This window comes from Rhincodon typus, chromosome 1, assembly GCF_021869965.1.
Source record: "Rhincodon typus isolate 14 chromosome 1, sRhiTyp1.1, whole genome shotgun sequence".
Taxonomy (NCBI): Eukaryota; Metazoa; Chordata; class Chondrichthyes; order Orectolobiformes; family Rhincodontidae; genus Rhincodon; species Rhincodon typus.
The window spans coordinates 23,303,107-23,317,284 of NC_063332.1; the positions used below are offsets into that span (position 1 = coordinate 23,303,107).

Here is a 14,178-nt window from a genome sequence, read left to right on the forward strand (position 1 = left end):
TTCCTACTCCTCCGATGCTGCTTGGCCTGCTGTGTTCATCCAGCTCTACACCTTGTTATCTCAGATTCTCCAGCATCTGCAGTTCCTACTATACTCGTGTTCCTGTTTTCTGTGGTTGTAACGTCCTTTAGGCTTGGGTAACATTGCAGAATTAAGGCTGAAGACTTGTTCTCCAGAACTAGTTAGAGTCAAAGTCATAGAGGTACGGTATGGAGTCAGCATGGAAACAAGCCCTTCGGCCCAACTTGATGCTGACCAAGTATCCTAAACTGAACTTGTCCCATTTGCCTGCATTTGGCCCATATCCCTCTAAACCTTTTCTAACCGTATATCTGTCAATGTCTTTTAAATGTTGTGATTTGGGCTTCAAACTAAGCTGTTGCATTTATAGCTACAATATTAGTATCTACCCAGCAATGTGGAAAGTTGCCAAGGTATGTCCTATGTACAAAAAAGGACAACCCAACCCAGCCAATTACTGCATCCTGAGACTGCTCTGAAACTAGCAACAAAATGCCAAAAGATGTCATTGACAGTGCTACTAAGTGGAACTTTGTTAACAATAATCTGCTCACAAATGATCAGGTCAGATTCTGCCCCGTCCACTCAACTGTTGAGTTTATTACTACCATGGCCTAAATGTGGTCAAAGAACTGAACTGCTCAGGGGAAGTGAGAGAGGATTGTCCTAGATAGAAGGCCATATTTGATAGGAGTACAGCATCAGTGCATTCGAACAAAACTGAAGTCAGTGGGAATCTGGGGGGAAAACTTTCCACTGGGTTTGAGTCAGGAAGGAAGATAGTTGTAGTGTGTGGTCATCTGAGCTTCATGAAATCTCTGCAGAGTTCCTCAGTGTCCTAGGCCCAACCATCTTCAACGCTTCATTAATGACCTCCCCTCCCTTGTGAGGTCAGACATGGGGATGTTTAGCAATGAGTGCATAATGTTCAGCACTACTTGCCAATGACACATACACTAAAGCAGTCCATGTCAAAATGGATTCACGTGGACAAGATCCAGGCTTGGTTTGATGTGACAAGTAATATTCGAATCGGTCACTTTTGGAATAATGTGTACAGTTCTGGTTGCCCTGCTATAGAAAGGCTATTACGAAATTGAAGAGGGTTCAGAAAAGATTTAGCAGGATGTTGCTAGGATTGGAGCGTTGAGTTATAAGAGGAGGCTGGATAGGCTGAGACTTTTTCCTTGGAGTGTCGGATGTTGAGGGGTGATCTTAGAGGTCTATAAAATCATGAGAGGCATAAATAAGGTGAATAGCAAAGATCTTTACCTTAGGGTGGGTGAGGTCAAAACTAGGGGAGATTTTTAAGGTGAGAGAAGAAAGATTGAAAAGGGACCTGAGAGGCAACTTTATCGTGCAGAGGGTGATTTGTATGTGGAATGAACTGTTAGATGAAGTGGTAGATCCAGCTTCAGTGACAGCATTGAAAAGACGTTTGGACAGGTATATGAATAGGAAATGTATAGGATATGTGCCAAATGCTGGCAAGTGGGACTAGTTTAGTTTGGGAAACGTGGTGGGCATGGACGAGTTGGACTGAAGGGTCTGTTTCCTTGCTGTATGACTCTGACTTTAAAAGCCTGTCTGCCATCCATTAGGTACAAGTCAGGAGTATGATAGAAAACTTTCCATTTGCCTGGATGGGTGTAACTTGAACAACACTTGACGCCATCCAGGAGAAAGCCAGTGTGATTGCCATCCCATCTGCCATTTTCAACGTTTACCTGCATTTACAACCAGTGCATAGTGGCAATAGTGTGTTCCATCTGTAAGATGCACTTGACAAATTAACCAAGTCTCTTTCTGACATCACTTTCCGAACATGCAACCTTTACTATCTCTAAGGACAACGGCAGGCAATGGAGACACATTTCCTCCAATTTTCCCTCTAAGCCACACACCACAATGACTTGGAACTATGTAACTATCCCGTCATTGTTGGGTCAAAATCCTGCAATTTCCCTTTTGTAACAGTACTGTATGTGTCTCTACACCCCAAGATTAGTGTTTAAAATGGCAGCTAATCACCACACTCCAGGGCTGTAATGAATGATTAGTAAATACTGGTTTAATGATGCTCACATCTGAACTTTTTTTTTGTAAAAGCTCCCTATTTCCAGATATCCCCCACAAAGGGAAACATCATCTCAGCACCTACTCTGTCAAAGACATTATATGTCATATGTTTCAAAAAGATCAGCTCTTGTTCTTAAGTCTGTGTGCACATGGACTCATTAGACTATCCGTTCATTACAGGAATCAATCGGGTGAAATGTGGGGTAGGGGGAGCGGCTCAGTGGTTAGTACTGTTACCTCATAGCGCCAGGGATCAGAATTCAATTCCAGTCTCTAGTGACTGTCTGTCTGTGTGGGGTTTGCATATTCTCCCTGTATCTGCATGGGTTTCCTCTGGGTGCTTGGGTTTCCTCCCACAGTCTAGAGATGTGCATGTTAGTTTGATTGGCCATAGTCTCCAGGGATGTGCAGGCTAGATTAGTCTGTAGGGATTCTATGATCTATGATTCTATGATCTATGATTCTATGAAACAACTTTTTCCTCTGACGTGGCTCCAATGCAAATACATCTCTACTCAATGACATAGACTAAAATAGGGTTTTGGATGTTAGCACTGACAGCCTTCCAGTAAAGACCAACTTTCTGTTTGCTTTCCAAACGCAAGTGTCTCTGACTGCTTTTTATGCATAAGTGGTAGCAGATTTAAAACAGATGAAAAGTAACTTCTCTGAAATGATCGTGAATCTGTGGAATTCATTACCCCAGAGTGTAGTGGATGAGACACCGAATAAATTTGAGGAGACGATGGATTTTGAATTAGTAATGAGTTGTAAGGTGAAGGATAGCCGGCAGGAAAATGGAGTTTAGGCCAAGGTGAGATCCACCGTGATTGTATTACATGGTGGAGCTGGCTTGAGGCACTAAATTGCCTACTCCTAATTCTTACATTAACTTTGTTTAATATGTGAGGACGCTCAGATTGCCTTCAACTTGAAAGTCAAGAACAGAAACTGTCAACTGAATTAAATAAATAAGTGAACTGTATTTCTGTGAAGTTCCTTGTTTATATTGTACTAACATTATGAGAACCTCTGAACACTTGTGTGCAATTAAATGCAGGATTTGGAAAATGCAGTTTGTTACTCTTGGTGCATAATCTCAAACCTCTGCCAATCAACTGTCAAATGGAAGTTTGTTGGTGTGGTTACCCAGGAAACATGTCTGGGTCAGATATGGTTCTTGCCTCTGACTTTCAAGGTTCCAAGTTAGAGCCACACTTTGAGACTTGCAGTGCAAAAATCAAGGGTGACACTCCTCTGGAGTCCTGAAAGACCACTGCAAAGTTGGAGGTACCATCTTTTCGATGAGAAATTTGCCCCTTCCGTTTTACTTGAAAAGAAATCTTAGTACTAATTTTGACATATGAGAGTTCATCCTTGTATCCTGGCCAATATCCCTCAATCAGTGAAACACCAAGATGATCTGGCCATTGTCACATCGCTGAAAGCCAAGTATAAGAAGCAGTTAATTGATTGCGGCATTTTAAACATTACAGAAGTGACACGCTTAAAGTACTGCACGTGCTGTGAAGGACTTTGAGATATTTGGTAGTGTGAGGAGGACAAAATAAGTGCAACTCTGTCTTTACTTTTTTAAACATTCCAGAGAACACTGGGAGTGCACGTTGAATTTTGGAGCATTTGCATATACTTGTTTTTTCCTTTACAATATGTCTTCAAAGCCTCGGATATAAAAACAGATTATTACCACATTAGAATGTTTTTGCAGATGGAAGCATTTTAACTACTTATAGAAGTTGTATTTTTTCAGCTGCACTTGCGTCTATGTCTGGCAAAACCTGCACTTTGGTCCAATGCATAAATGTTAATTGTAGTAAAGAATTACACAGAAGTTGCAATTTGATGATTCATGTTCAAATGACTAAATATTAGAAGTTAATTGCCTGTTTCTTGGGTGCCTCGTGATGTTCCATTAATTTGAGTTTGCTCAGTGTCACTCTTATTGATCAGTGTTTAATGAAGTGGAAATGTTTGTTCAAGTAAATGTTTACTGTGTACTGAAGCAACTGTTTCAATGTTAAATTATGATTTAGTGCTGCTTTTGGACCTAAGTAAGGAAAAGGTAATTTGATTGCTGAATATATTGGATTTTGTTGGAGGATTTTTCCACTGAAAAATGCACTGCTATAAGTTAAACTGTAAATGAGACAATGGTGTTATTGCGTTAGGAAGAGACTTTGTTATTAATACTTGGAGGGTTCATGTTCATGGTCAACGGTAAATTTGGGTACTCGAATCATGATTTAGGAGTTTGGTACAAGGACTTTGGGACTTTTTTTAAAGACAGTTCTTGGAAGTCGCAACGTTTAAGCTAAGTACACAGCTAAGACTGTGGAGCTGCTGCATTGACCGGAAATCACCTGGCTGAGATTTATGTTATTGTTTTGGATACTATTGAGAGTGCAGTTTGGTGGAGCCTTCTGAGAGAGAAGCTATTCTGCTCATGTTCTGTTTCCCTAGAAAAACATGCCTTCTGGAGAGTCTAGTGAGAGACCTACAAATATGATGCAGCTGTTCTCCTGAAAATGTACTGAAGGAGTTATTTTGAATGATTCTGCATGACCTCTGTCTTGAATAAATGGCTTTTCAAGACCCCCAGCAAACAGCTGCTAATGTTTAGTGACAAACACCTACACGTGCAAGGAAGGCTGGTCAATTAGCTAATATGGTTAGAATGCAGTGTTAAGAATGCCAGGGTGATGGGTTCAATCCCCACACTGACCAACCTAGACTTGAGTGGTGCATGTTTTCGTTCGGACGATGTGTGGGAGATCTTGTTGTGGCATAGTGGTAGTGACTGTACCCTTAGGCAAGAAAGCCCAGATTCAAGTCCCACCTGCTCCAGAGTTGTGTAATAACATCGCTGAACAGGTTGATTTACAAAAATAGGTTAATAAAAATAAATTTACACATGCTGAGACTCTGACTGAAAGCTATCTTGATATTTTATTTCTTTTTCCTTTGGTAATTAACAATTGTCAGTCTTTGCTGGAACATAACCCATTTTGTTGAAGCTTTTTGTTCTGGACTAATCCGGGCAATTCGTATAATACCAATGTAAGGAGCAAGCCAACATTGGTGATTTGTTCGCAAGTGGATTCTGATAGAGGCATTGCATTGGAAAACTCACTGATTAATGATAATAGACCACTAACTGCCAATTTTTTTGGATTAAATTTAAACCAGTTATGATGACTCCATTTCCGTTCTCTGTCTTGATCAATCAATGAGTAGCTGTCAGCTATTTTGTTGAGTTGAAACACAAGCCATGTATTTTCATGTTGTTTCTGCTGACAATGAACAGTGCTTGAGATACTAATAATTCCTGTTATATTGACAAAGCTTTTTGGATATTAAGACACAATTAGTGTTTGTTATAGGTTAACAAAGCTCTTGCCATACCTGTCTGAGCATTTGCAGTTACTTTTTTATTGTTATGATTGCTGTGTACAATTTTGGTCCCATGACTCCAGGAAGGATTTAGTCATATTGGAGATGGTTCAGAGGAGGTTCACGAGTTGAATTGCAGAGATAAGGGATTTGTTTTATGAAGAGAGATTGAGCAGTTTAGGCTCAGGTTTTCTCGGGTTTAGAAGAATGAGAGGAGATTGAATTGAGGTATAAAAACCGAAAGAACTGTGGATGCTATAAATCGGGAACAAAAACGAAGTTGCTGGAAAAGCTCAGCAGGTCTGGCAGCATCTGTGGAGGAGAAAACAGTTAACGTTTTGGGTCCGGTGACCCTTCCTCAGAGCTGATGGTGGCTGGGAAAATGTCAGTTTATATGCAGAAAATAGGGAGGTGGGTGGGGTAGGGAGTAAAAAATAGGATAGAGCCCAAAGAGAGAGAAAGACAGTTGGACAGGCAAAGGAGTTGCTAACGATCAGGCTGGGAGGGTGAATAGTTGTTAATAGGGACTGTTAGTGACTAACAACAGGGGGTGTGTAATAGCAGGCTATGTGGTAACAAGGCCTGGTATGGTGGGTGGGGGCTGGGACATGGGAGAGTTTAGACCCTAAAATTACTGAACTCAATATTGAGTCCGGAGGGCTGTAGGGTTCCCAAGCGGAAAATGAGGTGTTGTTCCTCCAGCTTGCATTGGGCTTCAGCAGCAAGCCAGAGACAGAGATGTTGGCCAGGGAGCAGGGTGGTGCATTGAAATGGCAGGCAACAGGTAGTTCAGGTTTGTTTTTTGCGAGCAGAACGTAGATGTTCTGCGAAGCTGTCGCCAAGTCTATGCTTCATTTCCCCAATGTAGAGGAGAGCACGTTGTGAGCAGTGAATGCAGTAGACAGATTCTTGGAAGTGCAGGTGAAGTGTTGCTTCACCTGGAAGGTATGTTTGGGCCCTTGGATACTGGGGAGGGAGGAGGTAAATGGGCAGGTGTTGCACCTTTGCCGGTTACAGGGGAAGGTGTCATAGGGCTGTGGGGAGGTGTTGGGGGTGAAGGAAGCATGAACCAGGGCATCCTGGAGGGAACGGTCCCTGCGGAAGGCGGACAAGGGAGGGGAGGGGAATATGTGTGAGGTGGCGGAAATGGCGTCTGATGATCTTCTGGATGTGGATACTGGTGGGATGGTAGGTGAGGATAAGGGGAACCCTATCGCTGTTGCGGGAGGGAAGAGAGGGGTGAGGGCGGAAGTGCGGGAGATGGGTCGGACCTGGTTGAGGGCCCTGTCGACAACGGAGCTGGGGGATCCTCAGTTGAGAAGAAGGTGGACATTTTGGAGGCTCCCTTGTTGAAGTTGGCCTCATCTGAACATATGTGACGGAGACGGAGGAACTGAGAGAATGGGATGGAGTCTTTACAGGAAGTGGGGTGTGAGGATGTATAATCCAGGTAGCTGTAGGAGTCAGTGGGTTTGTAATGGATATTAGTGGCCAGTCTATCCTCAGAAATGTTGAGGAAGGGAGGAGTCCGAGATAGACCAGGTGAAGGTGAAGGCAGGGTGGAAATTGGAGGTGAAATCCATGAACTTTTCCAATTCCAGATGAGAGAAGGAAGCAGCACCAATGATATCATCGATATATTGTAGAAAGAGTTGTGGGTGGCGGCTGGAGTAGGACTGGAACAAGGAATGTTCCGCGTACCCCATGAAGGGACAGGCATAACTAGGGCCCATGCGGGTACCCATGGCAGCCCCTCTTAGCTGAAGAAAATGAGAGGAGTTGAAAGAGAAGTTGTTGAGGGTGAGGACAAGCTCAGCCAAGCGGAGGAGGATGGTGATGGGTGGAGATGGTTCAGGTCTTTGCTCCAGGAAGAAGCGGAGAGCCCTAAGACCCTCCTGGTCGGGAATGGTCGTGTAAAGGGATTGCACATCCAAGGTAAAGAGGAGGTTGCTGGAGCTGGTAAACTGGAAGTTTTGAAACCAACGTAAGGCGTCAGATGAATCATGGATGTTTGTGGGTAGGGATTGGACCGGGGTGGGGGAGAAGACTGAGTCAAGGTAGGAAGAGATGAGTTCTGTGGGGCGGTAGCAGGCTGAAACAATAGGTCTGCCCGGACAGTCCTGTTTGTGGATTTTGGCAGGAGGTAGAAACAAGATGTGCGGGGTTGGGGGATTATTAGCTTGGAAGCGGAGGAGGGGAGATCATCGGATGAAATGAGATCCGTAACCAGGGTGGATACAATGGCCTGATGTGCCATGGTGAGGGCATGGTCCAGAGGAAGTTCGGAGGAGGTATCTGAGAGCTGGTGCTCAGCCTCTGCAAGGTAGAGGTCAGTACGCCAGAGTACAACAGCACCATCCTTTATCGGCAGGCTTGATGACAGTCAGGGTTAGATCTGAGTGCATGGAGTGCAGTCAGTTTGGAGGGAGATAGGCTGGATTTGTTGAGAGGGGCAGTGAAATTGAGGCGACTAATGTCACGTCGACAGTTCTCAATGAACAGGTCAAGTGCAGGTAAAAGGCCAGAGGGTGGGGTCCAGGTAGAGGAACAGTGTTGGAACTGGGCAAAGGGGTCTGTGGGGCGGGGAGAGGACTCTTGTCCAAAGAAAGGGGCCCGGAGGCAAAGGTGGTGGAACAAGAGTTTGGTGTCATGTCGTGCCCGAAATTCGTTAAGGTGGGGCCGCAGAGGGATAAAGCTGATGCCTTTGCTGAGTACGGAGTGTTCAGCATCAGAGAGCGGAAGGTTAGGAGGAATGGTGAATACCTAACAGGGAGTCGGGTGGGGGGGGGGGGGGGGGGGGGTGGGGAGAGGGGATAGAGTCAGAGGGAAGGTGAGGAGAAGGTTCCAGAGGGCGTGGGTATGTTTGAGTTGTTGCATCTTGTGGGCCTTGATGCCTGAAAGGAAAAGAAAATGTTTCTTGTTAGCACGACGAATGAGCTGGAGGCTGAAGTGGAACTGAGGAGTGGTGCAGCCCTGAGCTAGTGTGTTGCGATGCTGTTGGAGAGAAATGTTGTGTGCATGTGGCGCCGCATGGAACTGAGTGTGGATCTCAGGATGTGGCGAGAGCAGCTGTCTGTGGAATGCTGAGCATCACGGAGATATGTGATCCTGGGAGGATTCAAAAATGAAGGATGAAACTTCAGTTGGAATCCACGTGGGGTGAGTCTGAGCCAGAGGCAGTCACTGAGGAATGTGATATGGCTATGGAAATGAGTTTTAGCAAACACCTGGTCAAACACCAGGAGTGACAGTGAAATTAAAGTCGGTGGGCAAGAAGAGAGATTGGAACGGAAATCCTGTCTGAGAGAAGAGCAGAACTTCAAGGTGGGCATACCTGGAAGAGATGTGGCAGTATAAAAGATACTAAAAGGAGATTAACAAAGTAGTCGGAGAAAGGATGTTATTTCTTGTGGGGCAATCTAGAATGGTGGAGCGGGCTTGAGTGGCTGAATTGCCTACTCCTGCTCCTACTTCATAGAATCATAGAATCCCTACAGTGTGGTGCAAGCCATTTGGCCCATCGAGTCCACACCGGCTCTCCAAAGAGCATTCTACCCAGACCCAACCCCCCTTACACTGTCCCTGTAACCCTGCATTTCCCATGACTAATCCACCTAACCTGCCTATCTTTGGACTCTGGGAGGAAGCTGGAGCACCTGGAGGAAGCTCAGGCAGACACAGGGAGAAAGTGCAAACTCCACACAGTCACCAGAGGGTTGAATCGAACTTGGGTCCCTGGCACTGAGGCAGCAGTACTAATCACAGTGCCACTGCGCCATGCTCTTTACTGTTACGTTAAGTAATTCCATCATTTATTAATATATAATATTGAGGGGCTAGTGTGGATGGGTGGCCCAGTTAGTTGTTAATGGTATTATGTCAATAGAGAGGGATGACCTGAGTTCAGCGAATTGAGATGTGGAAACATTTTGGGTATAAATTATGAAGGGCCTGGATTGTGCTTTAAGAATTTATTCATGTGATATGGGCATCGTTGACTGGATCCATTTTTCTTGCCCGTCCCAGAGAGTGGTTAAGAGTTTACCACATTACTGTGGGTTTGGAGTCACATGGGCCAGACCAGCGAAGGATGCCAGATTTCTTTCACTGCACGACATGTATGAACCAGATGGGTTTTATACAGCAACCATTTTTTAAAATTTTTTTTTCTTTTTAACTGATTTCAAATATAACTGTATTACTAATCCAATGACAGTCCCTACGCCAATACTTCCTTCTTAGTAGATAGGTTAAAAACGTTCCATTGATAAAATGTGGAACAAGAGGGTCCAGATTTCAAGAATCTTGCAAAGTAAGCAAATGTGGTATGAGGAAAAGAAATTTTCCCACAATGAGTAGTTTGGTCCTGGAATTCTTCACCTGGCGGAGGCAGATTAAATGAAGGCATTCAAGAGAATATTAGTTGATTATTTGGATTAAAATCATGTGAAAGGGTATTGGAAAAGGTAAGAGAAAAATACTATGTAACAATGCTGATTTGGAGAGGTACTACAGACATGATGTGCCACAGCAATGATGATTTCACTTTACTGAAAGCTGCTTAATAAATATGAAGTTTGTACTTGGGATGGTGTTTATGGAGTGTACTTTCTATCTCATGCAGGCAGTTGAATCAATCCAAGCTGAAGATGAGAGTGCAAAACTTTGCAAACGTAGAATTGAACACTTGAAAGAGCACAGCAGTGACCAAGCAGCAGCAGTTAATATGTGGAAGAAAAAACGCATGGACCGGATGATGGTGGAACATTTGCTGCGATGTGGCTACTATAATACTGCTGTTAAACTGACCAAACAGAGTGGAATTGAGGTGGGTGGTGTCTAAGAACAGTTGTTTGAAATGTCAGTGAAATGGTAAATGTTATAGTGTTGAGATTAGAGTGGATAATATCCCTTAGTTTGATGTATAATTGCATATTTGTGTATTCTGTTGAATTTGAGTTTAGTTTATTATTTTGAACTGTTATTAAACCTAAAAACTTGCATTGTAAGTGGAATATTAATGTGTGCTATGGGTCTTGATCCAAAAAAGTGTAATCTTTGTCAGGGGACTGATTGAAGATCACTGAAGAGGTTGTCTTGTGAATGTAGCCAGAATGACTGAAGTAATGAAAGAGTAATTTTGTATGTGCCTTCACTGAAGCATAGAGCATTGCCCATGTCAGTGCAGTTTGGGAGACAATTGATATAAGGAGTATGTCTAACTGAAGGGAAAGTTAATGGGTGATTGAGACTTGGTGTGCTTTAGACTGCATGCAGTATTGAGTACAACGGGGGAAACTGAGTGCAAACTTAAGAGTTTGAATGCAGATTTTCAGTGAAGCTGAGGAAAGGTGGGTTTTTATTCCTGCAAATAGGAGATGACCCTCTCTTCTCTGTCTGATCATGTGCATCTTTAAGTGCCTCTTAAGTGCTGTTATTGTATCTGCCTCTACTACAGGTAGTTCTCCTATAACGCGATAGTTGCGTTCTTGCGTGACCTTGCATGATATAAACTCGCTATACCTGTACAGCAGACAGTTTGCATTATCTAAACAGCGTCCACTATTCGTCAATTGCATTACAGCCAATTTGCGTTAACAAAACATGTGTTGTAGCAGAACTATCTGGACTTCACCTGTCAGCACTTTCCAGGCACTTAACACCCTCTGTTTAAAATATCTCTAAACTTTCCCCCTCTCACTTTAAACTTATGCCCCCTAGTATTTGACATTTCCACCCTGGGAAAAAGACTCCATCTATCTATCCTAACTATGCCTTCCATAATTTTATGTGCTTAAGAGTCATGGAGTCATATAGCACGGAAACACTCTTTGGTCCAACTTATCTGTGCCCCTCATGATTTTATAAATCTCTAAGTTCTATCAGGATACCCCTCAGTGTATGATGCTGTAGGGCTTTGTGTGGCTTTGCTTTTCTCTCCTTGCCCTGCAAGAGATGGGAATGAGCTACTTGGTGAATTTCTGCTAAATAGTTCACGTCTGTTCAATTCTTCAGGTTTAAATTAGAAAACCGAATTGGCAGCAAAGTTGAATAAATACACAAGAAAACATGCATAAATGAATAATATAATTTTAACAATTAATTAGAACTTATTAGTGTTATGGACCAGTCCAAATCCCCTCAATATATTTTAAGAAGGTAGTCTCGACCCTAACATTTTCTTCTTCTAAAGGTAGATGTGAAGTGGCGTGTTCCAGACATAATGCAACTGGTCAAACTATTCCGTATTAAGCAAAACACAATTTATTTAAACACTATAGTTAAAAGAAAGAGGAATTTACAATAACTTAACTGGAAAACTTAACCAAATAATAGATATAGTACCTATTACTAATTAACTAACTGTTCCAATATAGTAACATCCCATAAACACACCCCTTAGCAACAAGGCAGGCAAATTCAGACAAATTCTCACATGCAGTTCTGCAATCCAGGAGGCAAACAAACATCGAGAGAAAATGCTGGCAAAGTAGCAACTAGGAGACCTTTACTGAAGCTTCCAACTCTTTTGAGACACCAAAGGCTTCTGCTTAAAAAAACTAAAATCTTTTTTTTAGAAAAAGACTAGAAAGCCTGGTTTGTGAGAACTAGCTTTCCCCAGGCTGCTTTAGTTTTTCTGACTTGAGGGAAAAAGGACACCTAAGGCCTCCCAAATTATTTATTTTCTTAGAGACAGCTCTATGTCTGCCTCACAATCTGTCCTCAAAAAAAAGGACAAAATAACCTCTTCAAGTAACAGCATTGTCACACTAGGATTGGCAGCGCTGTGGCATGTAAAAGTTCCAAAATCCGGGGAGGCAATGGCCTAGTGGTATTATCACTGGACTGTTAATCCAGAGACCCAGATAACGTTTTGGGGACCTGGGTTTGAATCCCGCCTTGGCAGATGGTGGAATTTCAAATCAATAAATATTTGGAATTAAGAGTCTAATGGTGACCATGAATCCATTGTTGATTGTTGGAAAAACCCAACTCGTTCACTAATGTCCTTTAGGGAAGGAAGCTACTATCCTTATCCTGTCTGGCCTCCATGTGACTCCAGACCCACAACAATATGGTTGACTCTGAACTGCCCCCTATGTAATTTAGGATGGGCAATAAATGCTGCCTAGCCAGTGATGCCCTCATCCCATGAATGAATTAAAAAAAACAATGTCCCTGTGCTCCAGGGCAGACTTACCTGTAGGAAACCTTCGCGGCACCAAGGATCTTCAACTCAAAGTCTTTGAGCTGATGGTTGAGATGTAATCTCAGTGACATCTCAAAGAAGGGGTATGTTACCTAGATTCTTTGTACCAGAACATAATGACATGACTTGGGAGAAGATCTGCTGATTTGATCAGGGACTGGAAGGTATGACTGAGTATGAGGCAGGACAGGACAGGAATATCTGCAGTTGTTCACTTGGTTTCAGGTTCTCTCAGCTGGTTTAAATGAGGTTGCAGGCTGGATAAGCGAGCTCATCATGACATGATGGTAATAGAATTAATTCAAGAGTGAGCAAGGAGGAGTGTAGTAATTACATGGGATAGCATATCGAGAGGGGGCGATGCCCTTTTTTATTTTTGCAGTAAAAAGCAGCACTTCAGGCACTGGCTTCAGGCCCCATTTCTGAAGAGTGGTCCTGACCTGAAAAGTCAGCTCTCCTGCTCCTCTGATGCTGCCTGGCCTACTGTGTTCCTCTAGCTCCATGCTGTGTTATTTCTGACTCCAGCATCAGCAGTTCTTACTATCTGAGTTCAGGCAGTGGTGTTGCCTGCTTGATGCAGGGTATGGAACATCTCCTTGGGGCTGGAAAGGAGCTTGCAGTGGATTGGGGAGAATCTGGTTTGTGTGGTTCAGAAAGGTACAAGTCGGGCAGTTTTGCACATACCTTGGCTCAAGCTGGATGCGTAAATGGGTTGCCCCTGACAGTTTACAGTAGTTTATGACTGTCAAGAAAGAGGTTACCTCACTGTAAGGAATTTAGTTTAAAAGATGGAGTCTGTTTGGTTAAAACCCTAAAGGGGTTATAGAGCCCTAGTCATAGAGATACACAGCACGGAAACCTTCAGTCCAACTGTGCCGACCAGATATCCTATGTACATTTAGCCCCATTTGCCAGCATTTAACCCTTATCCCTCTAAACCCTTCCTGTTCATGTATGCATCCAGATGCCTTTTAAATGTTGTAATCGTACCAGCCTCCACCACTTCTGGCAGCTCATTGCATAGACGCGCCACCCTCTGCATGAAAAAGTTGCCCCTTAGGTCCCTTTTAAATCTTTCTCCTCTCATCTTCAACCTATGCCCTTTTAGTTTTGGACTCCCGCAATCCAGGGAAAAGCCCTTGTTTATTTGCCTTCATATCCCTCATGATTTTATGTTGAAACAGAGAAAGACAGTCTCTTAAACTCTCTATTTTATGATGAATCGAGGAGGCTATCAGGTCCTCATGAATTGAAACCACAGCTAAGTCAAACCATATGTGAGACAGAGAAAAGAATTCTCTCTTTGGATTGTGTATAATAATGTGATATTGGAATGGATGGCACTGTATTTTTTATTGTGATTTGCAAAATCTTTAATTTTTTGTGATATTTATGAACCGTTTTCTTTACTATGATAAACGCCAGTTTATATGATAAACGCCAGTTTATATGATAAA

The 14,178-nt window shown here is 43.0% G+C and overlaps 1 protein-coding gene across 1 annotated transcript in view; it reads left to right on the plus strand.

Moving 5' to 3' along the window:
• maea (macrophage erythroblast attacher, E3 ubiquitin ligase) overlaps positions 1-14,178 on the plus strand; it is a 150,481-nt gene that overhangs the window by 31,999 nt on the left and 104,304 nt on the right. Inside the window, exon 3 of the mRNA XM_020528170.2 lies at positions 10,136-10,339. Within this exon, the coding sequence (XP_020383759.1) occupies positions 10,136-10,339 (204 nt within the window). The remainder of the gene's footprint in view (positions 1-10,135; positions 10,340-14,178) is intronic.